Source organism: Salvelinus sp. IW2-2015, linkage group LG4q.1:29, assembly GCF_002910315.2.
Source record: "Salvelinus sp. IW2-2015 linkage group LG4q.1:29, ASM291031v2, whole genome shotgun sequence".
Classification (NCBI taxonomy): domain Eukaryota; kingdom Metazoa; phylum Chordata; class Actinopteri; order Salmoniformes; family Salmonidae; genus Salvelinus; species Salvelinus sp. IW2-2015.
The window spans coordinates 40,006,044-40,020,782 of record NC_036842.1 but is presented as its reverse complement, the minus strand read 5'-3'; the positions used below and the strand labels follow the sequence as shown (position 1 = coordinate 40,020,782).

Genomic DNA, 14,739 nt, shown 5'->3' with positions numbered 1-14,739 from the left:
CGAATGGGCATCAACTATAACCAGGAAACATGTGCTTTTTCAAAGGGCAGCGTAGTCCACAGTGAATTCTCTGCCATGGTCTGTGGCGCATCCCAAGGGTGGACTGGGACAGGAGCAGGCATGTGAAGGGTTTCCAAACATCCGCTACAGTTCTGTGCCATATTTTTCTATCTGTTTGATCCAGACTGCCAGCCCCTACCAGAAGTGGCTCTCTTGCGAGGCAGCTTCATTTTGACAATTCAACTACCATTTCAGTACGTTGCTGCAAACGCTGATGTTGGCATTTCTGGGGTATATGATCTCATTCCCACATATAAACATCCTTGTACGTTGTAATTTCGTTTCCGCTGGAAAACGGAGTCAGCTCTTCTGCTGTGCTGGCATCTGACATGGTGTAGGTGTACATTTTGACAACGTCAGCTCTTTCCTTGTCTCTGTTGATTGAACTGTGGCTTGTGACGCGGTTAGTGCCTCGAGCTGAGCCCCGGTATGGAAATGTCACTGCAATTCCAACTCGCTTTGTCTTTCTGTACACGCAGTCTGGATAATCCATGCTGCATTTGTGTGGAGGGACGACGGCTTAAACTCAATGGTCATACATATGACTGCAAGGAACATAGGCGTATCGCTGTAACGGGCTGCTGGTCATTGGCGGGAATGGCCTTTCTTGGACTGGAATGGGAAAGCAACGGCTGGTGATCGTAACCAGTGTGAAACACTTGCCATATAGGTTGGTGGAATTTTTTGACGCCCCGACTAGCGCCAGTGCTTCTTTGTACTTTGTGAGTAGTTTTTCTCTGCTCATTCAATGTTCGTGACCGCGGAATGCAAAACTGGCCTCTCTGGACCATTTTCAGTGTGTGTGAAAGGACGGCCCACTAAGCCATAAAGGGGACGCGTCACAAGCCAACTTCCACTGGCAGTTTAGGTCGTAATGCATCAGGACCGTGTTCAGATGTGATGAGCCGTTTGCTCAAGAAATGCAATGTTTCACACTGTTCTGTGCCACGCCATGTCCTATTCTTTTCCAGGCGCTGATTTAGAGGGGAGTACTGCGTCTGAAAGGTTTGGGAGTTGAATCTTCTGTAGTATTGATCAGTCCGCAAAAGATCTTCACTTCTGTGAATATTTGTGAGGGTCGTGGTGCCTTAACTGCCTCGTTTTTGCTAACTGTGTTTTGTGGCAATCCTATTGCGGTCAATATTTCATGTCCACAGAGACAATCTTGTCTTTGAAGAACTCACATCTGTAAGTTTGCTGTAGGGACCATACCTCTTTCAGTCCTTTTTCAGGACGTCTTTCCAGGGTTAGCCATGTGTTCTTTGTCGGTGCGTCCTGTTATGATCATGTCATCGCAGATACACTGGGTTCTGGGATCGCTTGCCAAATCTGGTCAATGTTCGTGGCCAAATGGTGGGGCCCGATGCGATGACCAAAAACAAGGCGGGTATACCTGTATAGGACTTTGTGTGTGTTTAGTTGTCAGGTACTGTTTGGAGCTCTTTCAACGCGGTAGCTGCAGGTAAGCTGTTTCAGATCGATTTTACTGAAGTGTTTCCCACCAGCTAGTGCAGCATAAGAGTCCTCCAGCCGTGGCAAGGGTTTGGTCCACAATGCAAGCATTGATTCACTAGTTACTTGAAGTCCCACACATCTATACAGACCCGCTTTTCACTAATAGGAACTATGGGTAGTGGCCCCATTCGCTTCTGTCCACTTTCGTCAGCCCTGTACTTTTTTTTTTCCCTTTTTTTTTCCCCCCATGCAAGCGAGTCGATTTCCGCTTCCACCTTTGGTCTCAGGGAGTATGGAACAGATCTGGCTTGCAGAATTTTGGGGTTGCGTCATCTCTCAGTACAAGTTTTGCTGTGAAAGCCTTTTACTGGCCATCTGATCACTGGAAACTGTGTTGTATTTCTTTCCGCAAAGTGTTCCAGTGTTTGGTCTGTGTCTTTCTCTTTGGACTGGAACGTGTGGAGGCATTGTCAAATACACCAGTTCAGCTTTATTTTTGAAAGCCATTCCCTGCCAAATAATGGGGGGCCAGTTCCAGGCACCACATACAGCTGTAACTGCTGTGTTTGCCCCCCATAACTCACTCTGACCTGCAACGCCCCCATTGGTCTCAATCTCTCTCCTGAGTAGGTCTTCAGCAACACATTTGTGTTCTTCAGCTTGATAGCCTTGAAGTGCTCATTGTAGACAGTAGTGGAAATTATAGACACTGCAGATCCTGTGTCCAGCTCCATTTTGAGGGGTTTGCCTTCGATATCTGGTGTCACCCATATTATGCTACTGTTTGGAGAAGTCACTGTGTTTAACTCCATTGTACCAATTAATCGTTCATCTGAATCACTGCCACTGTTCTCTGCTAGTGCATTCACAGACCCTTTAATTTTCTCAGTTTTCCTGTTGTGACTGAATTTTGCTCTGCATGCTCTTTGAATGTGCTCCCTTCTACTGCATTTGTGACAAACTTCGTCTTTGAAACGGCAGTCCTCTGCTCTGTGACCATCTCTGTCACACCTGTTGCATTTTTCGGCCACACGGGGGCGCTGTCGGCTGCGTGAAAACTTGTGCAGGGAAGTTTGTGATACGTCAGTATTTCTTTTACGTTGCAACTCAAATGCATCTTTCGTCGCGATTTCCATAGTCACAGCAATTTCAACAGCCTTTGCAAACGTGATATCTGATTCTGTGAGCAAACGTTTTTGAATGTGTTCATGTTTCAGTCCACAAACAAATCTATCCCTTAATGTGTCATTTAGMTTCTCTCCAAACTGYCAATGTTCAGACAGTACATATGTAGCAGAGTTGAAGAAACTAACACCCTCACCCTCATTCTGATCTCTCTTGTGGAAACGAAAACGTTCCGCGATGAGGAGTGGTTTAGGTGATAGGTGATTTTGCAATATCTCCACAATCTCTGTGAATGTTTTATTTGAGGGCTTCAGCGGGGCAGTCAGATCTCTTAGCAAACTGTACATTTTTGGGCCAATTAAACTCAACAACGCTGGTACTCTCTTGTTATCAACAATGTCGTTTGCAATGAAGTACTGTTCCAGTCGTTCAATGTAAGTTGCCCAGTTTTCTTGCGTGTCATCAAACACATCTATTTTCCCGATGCTAGCCATTCTCTTTACCTCKGGCTCCACGGGTCTTTGATCTGCCGCCTCGTTCTCGTTAGCTCTCCCCTCGTCGTCACTGCTTGCTAGCTGTTGTGCTACAGGGTCAAAATCTTCCTCTCTTCCTACGAGCTCCATCTGCATTCGTGATGCACACTGCAGGTAATCATCCTCGTCGCCATTGTAGTGTCTTAGCTCTTATTACTTATTTATATAATAAGAAAGACTCTGAATACAAGAAATGGTACTGGAGCTTCACATTTTACTGGAATCAGTTAGTACCAGAATAACATAGAACAACACTGCGCATGACCAAGGATGCTCCATTCTTAAAGGGGACATCAGTAATTAACAGAACATAACACATGGCATGGCATCCGTGACAGGGAGACGCATCCATCATGCATAAGATAGTCTAACTAGCTACATTTTCTGATATTACACGTTTCTAATTTTGACAGAAAGTGGTTTCATTTCAAGCTAAAGTTTACTTTTAGCTAGCGAGCTAACGTTACGTGTATGGTGTTATTATCGTATCCCAGAGACGTTTTTGGGATTAGTTAGAGCCTAATGTTAGCTAGCTGGCTGGCTCCCTAGCTAACGTTACATGTATCATGTTATTATTCATATATCAGAGCCGTTTGCTTTGCTAGTTAGAGCCTAATGTTAGCTAGCTAACATTGAACCTGGTTGGTTAGCTCCCAGCAGATTCATGCAGGGTAGTAACGACATGATTTGGCACCATGTTCATTGTTGTTTAAAACCTCGACACTACAGGGGGTGCTGTTTCAACTTGGACATTTATCGTTCCCAAATTAAACTGCCTCGTACTCAATTCTTGCTCGTACAATATGCATATTATTATTACTATTGGATAGAAAACAATCTCTAGTTTCTAAAACCGTTTGAATTATGTCTGTGGGTGAACCAGAACTCTTTCTGCAGCGAAATTCATGACAGGAACTGCGAAGGTCTGAAAACGAGGCGTCTGTTCTTCAGATCAGTTTAAATCTCTATGTATCCTATTGGGTCGACACTGCACGCCGCCTTCCCCTGGCATGTCAGTAACCAATGAGAAGTGGAATGGAGTTTCTACGTAGATTCTCAGAGCTTATAAAAGGCAAGGAACGAGGGAGCTCTCCTTTTCGACGTTTCGTCATTGCGCAAGAAGACCTCAGGATGGCATTTTTGAAACGCTCAGTTATGGCTTAGCTATATCCGTCTGTAATTAATTCGATATAGGTGTAGAAACATCAATAAACGAAGTTATTTTAAACCGAGTTATATCCGGTTTATGCAAGTAATTGCTATTTTTCGAATTTCCTTAGTATTGCGCTTGAAAATTTGGGCATGTTGTTGGCCACAATAGCTAATTTGCCTGCTATTCGAAGTTGAAGAGACGTTTACATACCAAAGCAAACGACTTCTTTTGGACAAAGGACACTTGCCCAAATTCTGATGAAAGCTCGTCCAAAAGTAAAGAGCTATTAGATGTTATTCCGTATTAGTGGAAATGTAAACGCATTTGTCCGCCATTATTGCGGCACTAAGTCTGGCTGTAACGCACATGTATTCTAGTCAACGTTAATTTTAAAAATCTAACTCCAGCGTTGCACATTAATAACTAATGGCTATCTTCATTGTTGCTGTCCAACCTGTATTTTTCTGTCAAGTTACGAGTTTATTATGATTAGATTAGGTGCCTTTCCAAGATGGCGCCGACCAGAAGCATGACCTGTTGCCATGCATCACATTGTAAACCACGATTTGTGCGCTAAATATGCCACATTTCGACAAAACCTATATGCATTGGTGTAATATTGATGTTACAGGACTGTCATTGATGAAGTTTATCAAGGTTAGGTTCCATTATATCTTTTGCTGATTTTTACGATGCTACCTTTGCTGCTGGTAACTCGGTTGTGTTTCTGGCTATTTGGTTAACGTAATATATCTATATTGTGTTTTCGCTGTTAAAACACTTAAAAAATCTGACATATTGGCTGGATTCACAAGATGTTGGGCTTTCATTTGCTGTACGCTGTGTATTTTTCAGAAATGTTTTAAATGAGTAATTAGGTATTTGACGTTGGTCTCCTGTAATTATTCTGGCAGCTTCGGCACTATTTCAGATTGCAGCTGCAATGTAGAACTGTGATTTATACCTGAAATATGCAAATTTTTCTAAAAAAAACTATTAAGTTCTGCTTTTCTGATGTATCAAATACTTATGTCATGCAATAAAATGCAAATTAATTACTTAAAATTAACAATGTGATTTTCTGGATTTTTGTTTTAGATTACGTCTCTCACAGTTGAAGTACTATTTGATACAAATACAGACCTCTACATGCTTTGTAAGTAGGAAAACCTGCAAAATCGGCAGTGTATCAAATACTTGTTCTCCCCACTGTATATCTTTATTTGGTCGAATTTGTGATAGCTACTGATGGAGTAAAAAACTGGTGGAGTAAAAAAAGTGGTGTCTTTGCTAACGTGGTTAGCTAATAGATTTACATAGTGTCTTTCCCTGTAAAACATTTTAAAAATCAGAAATGATGGCTGGATTCACAAGATGTGTATCTTTCATCTGGTGTCTTGGACTTGTGATTTAATGATATTTAGATGCTAGTATTTACTTGTGACGCTATGCTAGGCTATGCTAGTCAGCTTTTTTACTGTGGGGGGTGCTCCCGGATCCGGGTTTGGGAGGAATTAGAGGTTAACTAGCCAACGTTAGCTGGCTGGCTCGCTAGGTAATGTTACATGACGTGCATGATCTCACACGTTGTTTACCTAGGTAGGTTCATTGTGTACACAACTAACCATTTTGGGTGCATTCGTAAATTCAGTCTGAGTATGCCAGAGTGCAGAATAACTGCTGAATTTACGAACCCAAATCACCCTATGAATATGGCCGGGTCAGTAAACGTCGGCAAAAACACGTAATTTTCATGTTATCCACAGGTAAACAAATCATCAGCCAGAGTGTCAAGTGTGCGCTCTGAACGCTCTGAGAGTGAAACGAGGTGGGTGGGGCTAAAGCTTAATTAAGAGTGTGTGAACGATGCTGAATGGGTGTAGACAAAGAAGAGCTCTTCACTAAGTACCAAAACATTCATAAACCATTTTCTCAAAAGTGAGTTGACAAGTTTATCAGCTTTCAAAGCTGAATTACTTTCCTATTGTTCCTAAAAAAAAAAATGCAGTGTATGATATAGCATTCTGTAGCTCCGAGTCTCTACTTTTATCCAATGTAAAACAACAACACTTCAAATTTTGCTACATAAGACCGATTTGAGCCGGTCGGTCACATTTTATCACTTGATGAGAGAACAGTGTGTGCAGCCTGAGGCAAAAGTCACATCATGCAGCCCATAGGCCTATACGTTTTGATTTCTAAGATATTCTCAGTTTTGCATCATTCACAACTAATGTTGCCACATAACTCTAAATCTAGCATATACGACCTGCTTCAAATGATCACTTTTATGCTCTACATTGCCACGTTATATGCGTACAGCTCTCGAGAACGGGAATATCCTTCCTATTTTATACATTTAAGTTCAATTATATTCTTCTTACTATAAAATCATATAAAATAGTGGCACGGAATACATAACTATATCTTGTCTGCTAAATGAACTAGCCGACAGCCTAGGCTGCCATTGGAATGGTGCATAGCATGATAACATACAGTAGGCTGACTCAGAATATGCTATTCTGTTCTTCTAGGAGTTCATTTTCCTCATATAATAATGTTTCTTTAGACCTGCTAAAAATAAATAATGGATTTATTTTGCGATGGTGTATATTAAATGGATTTAATATACTTTTTTAAAAATGTAGATGTTCCAAAGGCGTGCAACAGCGGCTAAATGTGTTTATGTTAATTAATGGTCAATTACTGTGAGACCAGAAGTCATTCACATGACAGTCGCCAGCTGACAAAATGTCATGACCGCCACAGCCCTAGGTTCCCACCATGGTTCCGGCACTCGAGCACGACAACTGTATCAGTGGCTTCAAAATGGCTTCCATGATTCTGTGGCTTCAGCCCCAATCAGGACCCAGCCAAGCAGGAAGGCAGCATCTATGGATCCTTCAGGCCCCAGTGCACACCTGACAAAGGCACGGAGAATAGAGCCTGGAGAAACCAGAGCGGCTAGAGCCGGAATGGCTCAGAAGGACACAGAAAAGCAGTAAACCTGGAGCAGGACCCTCGTGTCTACATGGAGGGCTGGTAAAGAAAGAAAGAGATTGATAACGACAGAGACTGAGAAAGAAAAATAGAGAGATATGAAGAGGAAAGAGAGAGAGAGAGAGAGAAAGAAAAAAAAATACAGAAAGGGAAAGTGGTCTGTGATCCCTTGTAGAGCGGTGTCATGGGTGTAGCTGTGTATCAATGTACTAGTTTAGTGGTGTATTATTGTATCCAATGTATCAGTGTGTTTGGTGTAGCAGTATAGCAGTGTACTGTAGCAGCCTTGGTCCCCTGTGTACCATGTGAGTGCGTGAGTGAGAGCTGAGGGGACTTTGGCTGTGCAGGGGATTAGGCCAGGAAGCAGAGCTAGAGCCAGTGCGTGTGTGTGCGAGCGCGCACGCGTGTCCAGCCCTAATCACTTAATGAACAGGAACCAGCTCCATGGCTCAGTGCAGGCCGGCAAGACACCCTAGGCCTCCCTTCCACTCTCTTTTCGATTAATACCAACCCCTCATAGCTTGGCTGGGACAGTCACCAGAGAAAAGATCTTTGACTGAGCAAAACTGTATCTCACCAGAGACAAGCTAATTGGCTGAACGCAACCGTCAATCTTAACAAAGACACGTTCATTGGCTAAACACAACAGTCAATCTCACCAGAGACAAAATCATTGAACAATCAGTCACCAATCAGAGCATGGGACAAGCACCAAAGTCCAACCCATTGGTCAAACGATGTCGCTATTCTCACCAGAGACCCGACAATCCCATTGGACAGAAACCGTCACCTTCCTCATCAAAAACAGTGCCATTGGCTGAACACAGCCCAGTGAGCATTTCCCGAGAGAGGATACAGATTAATAGAGCAACAGCACACTATAATTTATCTGAGTGGGATTTCCCTGGGCTAACACACCACACGCTAACCAAACACCATCATACACACACATGGTCCAGCTTGCAAAGATGCAACGCATGCAAGCATGCAAAATTACACACACATAGACAGGAACACAGACATGTGCAAAGACAGACAACCACAGCATGGAAATGCTGAAATGCACATGTACACTCTCTATTTTTGTTTACACCCAGCAGACCACTGCTACATAGTTGGTTACCAATATTCTGTATAAACACAAAGCAACCTTGCCTAGCACCTTACTTAGAAGACTGGGTTGTAAATGTATATGATTCAATATAAACTCAATATCAACACAGGTTGGACAGTGGGAGTCATGCTAAGATGTTAAAAGTGCAGGTCACACACACGCACACATATACCAAATAGGCATGCATGCACGCACACACTTACACTGTGAGAGAGTGGTTTCATATCCACAAGTACCGTACTAGAATCAAACTGCATAAGACAATACAATCACCATTACATATTTGATATCAATCAAACAGAAGCTTAGGATGAGATGACATAATTAAACTATGTCCCACTGACATCATATGCTATATCAAATCTACCAAAATGCTGACATAAAATAAGTTATCATTCATAACTCTGAGGAGTCCAAAGTGGATATTCCCTGACTATTTTTTAAGAAAGGGACATCCATCCATCCATATAAACTCAACAAAAAAGAAGCGTCCTCTTACTGTCAACTGTGTTAATTTTCCGCAAACTTAACAAGTGTAAATATTTGTATGACCACAACAAGATTCAACAACTGAGACAAAAACTGAACAAGTTCCACAGACATGTGACTAACAGAAATTGAATAATGTGTCCCTGAACAAAGGGGGGGGGGGTCAAAATCAAAAGTAACAGTTAGAGGTCGACCGATTACGATTTTTCAATGCTTATAACGATACCGATTATTGGAGGACCAAAAAAAGCTGATACCGATTAATCGGACGATTTTTATATATATATATATATATGTAATAATGACAATTACAACAATACTAAATGAACACTTATTTTAATTTAATATAATACATAAATAAAAATCTATTTTGTCTCAAATAAATAATGAAACACGTTCAATTTGGTTTAAATAATGCAAAAACACAGTGTTGGAGAAGAAAGTAAAAGTGCATTATGTGCCATGTAAAAAAGCTAACGTTTAAGTTCCTTGCTCAGAACATGAGAACATATGAAAGCTGGTGGTTCCTTTTAACATGAGTCTTCAATATTCCCAGTTAAGACGTTTTAGGTTGTAGTTATTATAGGAATTATAGGACTATTTCTCTCTATATCATTTGTATTTCATATACCTTTGACTATTGGATGTTCTTATAGGCCTAATCTCGGGAGTTGATAGGCTTGAGGTCATAAACAGCGCCGTGCTTCAAACATTGCGAAGAGCTGCTGGCAAAGGCAGGAAAGTGCTGTTTGAATGAATGCTTACTAGCCTGCTGCTGCCTACCACCGCTCAGTCAGACTGCTCTGTCAAATATCAAATCATAGACTTAATCATAATATAATAAATACACAGAAATACGAGCCTTAGGTCTTAATATGGTCAACTACGGAAACTATCATGTAGAAAACAATACGTTTATTCTTTCAGTGAAATACGTAACCATCCTGTATTTTATTGAATGGGTGGCATTCATTAGTCTAAATTTTGCTGTTACATTGCACAACCTTCAATGTTATGTCATAATTATGTAAAGTTCTGGCAAAATAATGACAGTCTTTGTTAGGAAGAAATGGTGTTCACACAGTTTGCAACGAGCCAGGCGGTCCAAACTGCTGCATATACCCTGACTCTGCTTGCACAGAACGCAAGAGAAGTGACACAATTTCCCTAGTTAATATTGCCTGCTAAGATGAATTTCTTTTAACTAAATATGCAGGTTTAAAAAACATACTTGTGTATTGATTTTAAGAAAGACATTGATGTTTATTAAGGCTAGGTACATTGGTGAAACGACGGATCTTTTTTCGCGTATGCGCTTGTTAAATCATCACCCGTTTCGCGAAGTAGGCTGTGATTCGATGATAAATTAACAGGCACCGCACTGATTATTTGCAACGCAAGACAAGCTAGTTAAACTAGTAATATCATCAACCATGTGTAGTTAACTAGGGATTATGTTAAGATTGATAGTTTTTTTATAAGAGAAGTGTAATGCTAGCTAGCAACTTACCTTGGCTCCTTGCTACACTCGCGTAACATTGTGGTCAGCCTGCCACGCAGTCTCCTCGTGGAGTGCAATGTAATCGGCGTCCAAAAATTCAGATTACCGATTGTTATGAAAACTTGAAATTGGCCCTAATTAAATCGGCCAGGCCGATTAATCGGTCGACCTCTAGTAACAGTCAGTATCTTGTGTGGCCACCAGCTGCATTAAGTACTGCAGTACATGTCCTCCTCATGGAGGAGGACATGCACCAGATTTGCCCGTTCTTGCTGTGAGATGTTACCCCACTCTTCCACCAATACACCTGCAAGTTCCTGGACATTTCTGGGGGGTATGGCCCTAGCCCTCACCCTCCGATCCAACAGGTCCCAGACGTGCTCAATGGGATTGAGATCCGAGCTCTTCGCTGGCCATGGCAGAACACTGACATTCCTGTCTTGCAGGAAATCACGGACAAAACGAGCAGTATGGCTGGTGGCATTGTCATGCTGGAGGGTCATGTCTGGATGAGCCTACAGGAAGGGTACCACATTAGGGAAGAGTATGTCTTCCCTGTAACACACAGCATTGAGATTGCCTGTAATAAAAACAAGCTCAGTCCGATGATGCTGTGACACACCGCCCCAGACCATGACGGACCCTCCACCTCCAAATCGATCCTGCTCCAGAGTACAGGCCTCGGTGTAACGCTCATTCCTTCGACGATAAACGCGAATCTGACCATCACCCCTGGTGAGACAAAACCGCGACTCGTCAGTGAAGAGCACTTTTTGCCAGTCCTGTCTGGTCCAGCGACGGTGGGTTTGTGCCCATAGGCAACATTGTTGCCGGTGACGTCTGGTGAAGACCTGCCTTACAACAGGCCTACAAGCCCTCAGTCCAGCCTCTCAGCCTATTGCGGACAGTCTGAGCACTGATGAAGGGATTGTGCGACATTGCAATGTATTGCCCTGGACACATCTGCAGTCCTCATGCCTCCTTGCAGCATGCCTAAGGCACGTTCACGCAGATGAGCAGGGACCATGGGCAACTTTGTTTTGGTGTTTTTCAGAGTCAGTAGAAAGGCCTCTTTAGTGTCCTAAGTTTTCATAACTGTGACCTTAATTGTCTACCGTCTGTAAGCTGTTAGTGTCTTAACGACCGTTCCACAGGTGCATGTTCATTAATTGTTTATAGTTCATTGAACAAGCATGGGAAACAGTGTTTAAACCCTTTACAATGAAGACCTGCGAAGTTATTTGGATTTTTACAAATTATCTTTGAAAGACAGGTTCCTAAAAAAGGGACATTTCTTTTTTGCTGAGTTTATGTTGTAGGGTATAGTTGCCCCTATATGCTGATCTTGGGTCAGTTTTGCATTTCCCCCTCCAATGGTAAAGATGAGGATTGGGTGAGGGGAAGCTGATCCTAGATCTGTACATAGGGGACACTTGTCACAGCAGGACCGGCTGGCCTGGGTAGGAGAAGGGACGCCTATTGTGGCCGCTTTAGACAACAGATGGACAGAGAAAATCTCTCTCTCTCATTTTTGGGGCAGCGCACAGAGCGTGTTGCATCACTCTCCTCCTCTCCTCTCTGCCGGGTAGGGTCTGCGCCTGCCTTTGGGTCTGTTCCCAGCACTACGCTGCTGTAGCAACAGTCACTGACTGCAAAGGACTCTAGCAAACATCCATAGCTACTGCAGGATAAACCTAATGACATCCATATAAGTGGATTTCAATGAGACAATAAAACAGAAGCCTTGGTGAAACAAGAAGGCTGCTGGTCATTTATGTCAATCTCTGCTAAATAGACCACCAAAATAGACTTCTGCATAGCCGTTATTATCTATGACAGGTATAGCCTATACAGACTAAAACTAATGCGTTCTTATATGATCCTTTAACATGCCAGGTGTATAGCCTTGATATCCACTCCTATTTGACAACGGAATATAGCGATTAAAATAAACCGTTGAACAGTTGGCCTCCTTCCAATACCAGTCCTATACGCTGGGCATTCTATGGGAGAGCTCACCATGGACAAATACACAGCCAGGAGAAACGTTGCGTTGCCTACTAAGAATAGATCAAGGTATCAAGGCAGATCAGGATTAGCTCTGCGTTGTGTGCTGAAATCACAGGACACACTGCGCGGCAATAAGGCGGACAAGGAGGGAGCAGGGAACACGTTCGTTTTAATCACACACACACACACACACACACACACACACACACACACATTTTCGCTGTGCGGAGACTGGAAACACACCCAATCTCTACCAGGGCTTCACAGACAGCACGCATATCAACTGAGCAGCCAGCATCATAAGCACCCAAATACCCTCTCCTATCCCGCACACTGTTCCAGCACAATCGTGTGAGAAGCACTGCGCTCGAAAACAAAAACCCAAATTCGTTTAATACGGGGGCAGAGAATTGTCCACAAACACTATCATCAGCTTTGTCAACCCACCAGACGAAATTAACTCACTGCAGAGAGCGGTCCGATAGCCCAGCCTATGCCACGTTTATGCAATTAGTGAACGCGAGAGAGGTGGATACGGTTAGGTTATGAGAAAGCTCAACCAACCTGTCTGTCCTTTGCCGAGCGTCTTTTCCAAGCGATACGGTCCCACGTAATTGGCATGTTGAGCACCACTGTTGTCTTTCCCAGACGATGACATTTTGATTGGCGAAAAAAAAACACTTTACAAATAAGCGCAGTTGCGGTTATTCCGAGAATAACACACAATCCTCTTGATCTTGGCAGGTCCAGCCGTTCTTTTTTTACTCCACAAACCCACTTGCCTATCCTCCCGTCTCTCTCTCGCTTTGCACTCACTCGGACTCTCTCTCTCTCGCGCTGTTTGGGTAGGATTTTCTCTCTACCCCTTTCCTCTCGGTTTCCTGCAGATGCACGGAGAGTTCTTTAGACTAGGATCCGAAAATCATTGTTGGTTGAGCCTGCAGTAACCGTGTTCGCCTGTCGGGATGCGGTTGGAACACTCGCTGAAAGTGCAGACAGGGAAGGTCCGCAGCATTTTTAGAATGATTGACAGGGAATCCGAACAAACACGTAGCTCGAAAACCCGGCCGCACCACCCACCTTGTTGCTGGAGCAACTTCAATTTGCAACAATAGTTGCAGACATTTTATGAAATCTCAGGGAGACACATTTTTCCCCCCACAGTTTTCACTTCAGAGTCTCAGACTCTCAGACCAGTATTCCTCTTAAAATGTAAATTGATTAATCATACCGTAGGCTACATTCTGAGTTTCTGTTGTATGGTATTGTCAATGTTTCCAATATCTGAAAAGTGTAGTAAGCATGGGCCTATAGGTGCTATTAAATGTAATACATCTACTACCACGGTACCAGCATTACCATTCAGTTCAAATTGAAATTGTCACCCACCATTCCCACATCCCATGAAAATGTACCTCAACAAAGCAGCAAGGTCCACCTTTAAACCCATATTGCCTTATTCCGGTGGGAACGGTGTTGTGTGTGTCTCTCAGCCCTGGGTTTCATTTCACAACCCACTGGTCTAAGATCTGTGACTGTGACCTGGTCCTGTGTCAGTCGACACCCTGAGAGGTGCAGGTGTCAGGGAATGCCTGTCCAATGTCATGCTTTTCAAGTCTGACAGCACATGCACAGACACGCTTACGCACAAGCACACACACACAACAGTATGGGATATTAGGGGTCATAAAGGCCATAAATGAACTGAAAGGGGGGGCCGAACACTTAACTAACACCTTGTTGAACGTGGGAACACCTGAAAACAGAATGTTTTTTTAAATACATGAACGTGTGATTGATATACAGTACCAGTCAAACGTTTGGACACACCTACTCATTTAAGGGTTTTTCTTAATGTTTTACTGTTTTCTACATTGTAGAATAATAGTGAAGACATCAAAACTATGAAATAGCACATATGGAGTCATCTAGTAACCAAAAAAGTATTAAAGAAATCAAAATATATTTAAGATTCTTCAAAATAGCCACCCTGTGCCTTGACAGCTTTGCACACTCTTGGCATTCTCTCAGACAGCTTCACCTGGAATGCTTTTACAACAGTCTTGAAGGAGTTCCCACATATGCTGAACACTTGTTTGCTTCTTTTCCTTCACTCTGCGGTCCAACTCATCCCAAACAATCTCAATTGAGTTGAGGTTTGTCGTGGTAATTTCCTGTATTACTAAATGAGGAGAGTTTACAACCACACACAAGTCAGAGTTATATTTTAAATGTCATCTTTAATTATATGAGCTTCACCATAGCCCTTTGACTCTCAGATCAATTCAATTCAGTGAAT

At 42.7% G+C, this 14,739-nt stretch overlaps 1 protein-coding gene across 1 annotated transcript in view; it reads right to left on the bottom strand.

Annotated features, from left to right (window-relative positions):
- The window catches only part of brsk2a (BR serine/threonine kinase 2a), a 463,140-nt gene extending 449,722 nt beyond the window's left edge, over positions 1-13,418 (bottom strand). The window contains exon 1 of the mRNA XM_070442906.1: positions 13,005-13,418. Coding sequence (XP_070299007.1) covers positions 13,005-13,098 — 94 coding nt within the window. The 5' untranslated portion in view covers positions 13,099-13,418. The remainder of the gene's footprint in view (positions 1-13,004) is intronic.
- Positions 13,419-14,739: the final 1,321 nt, after the last annotated feature.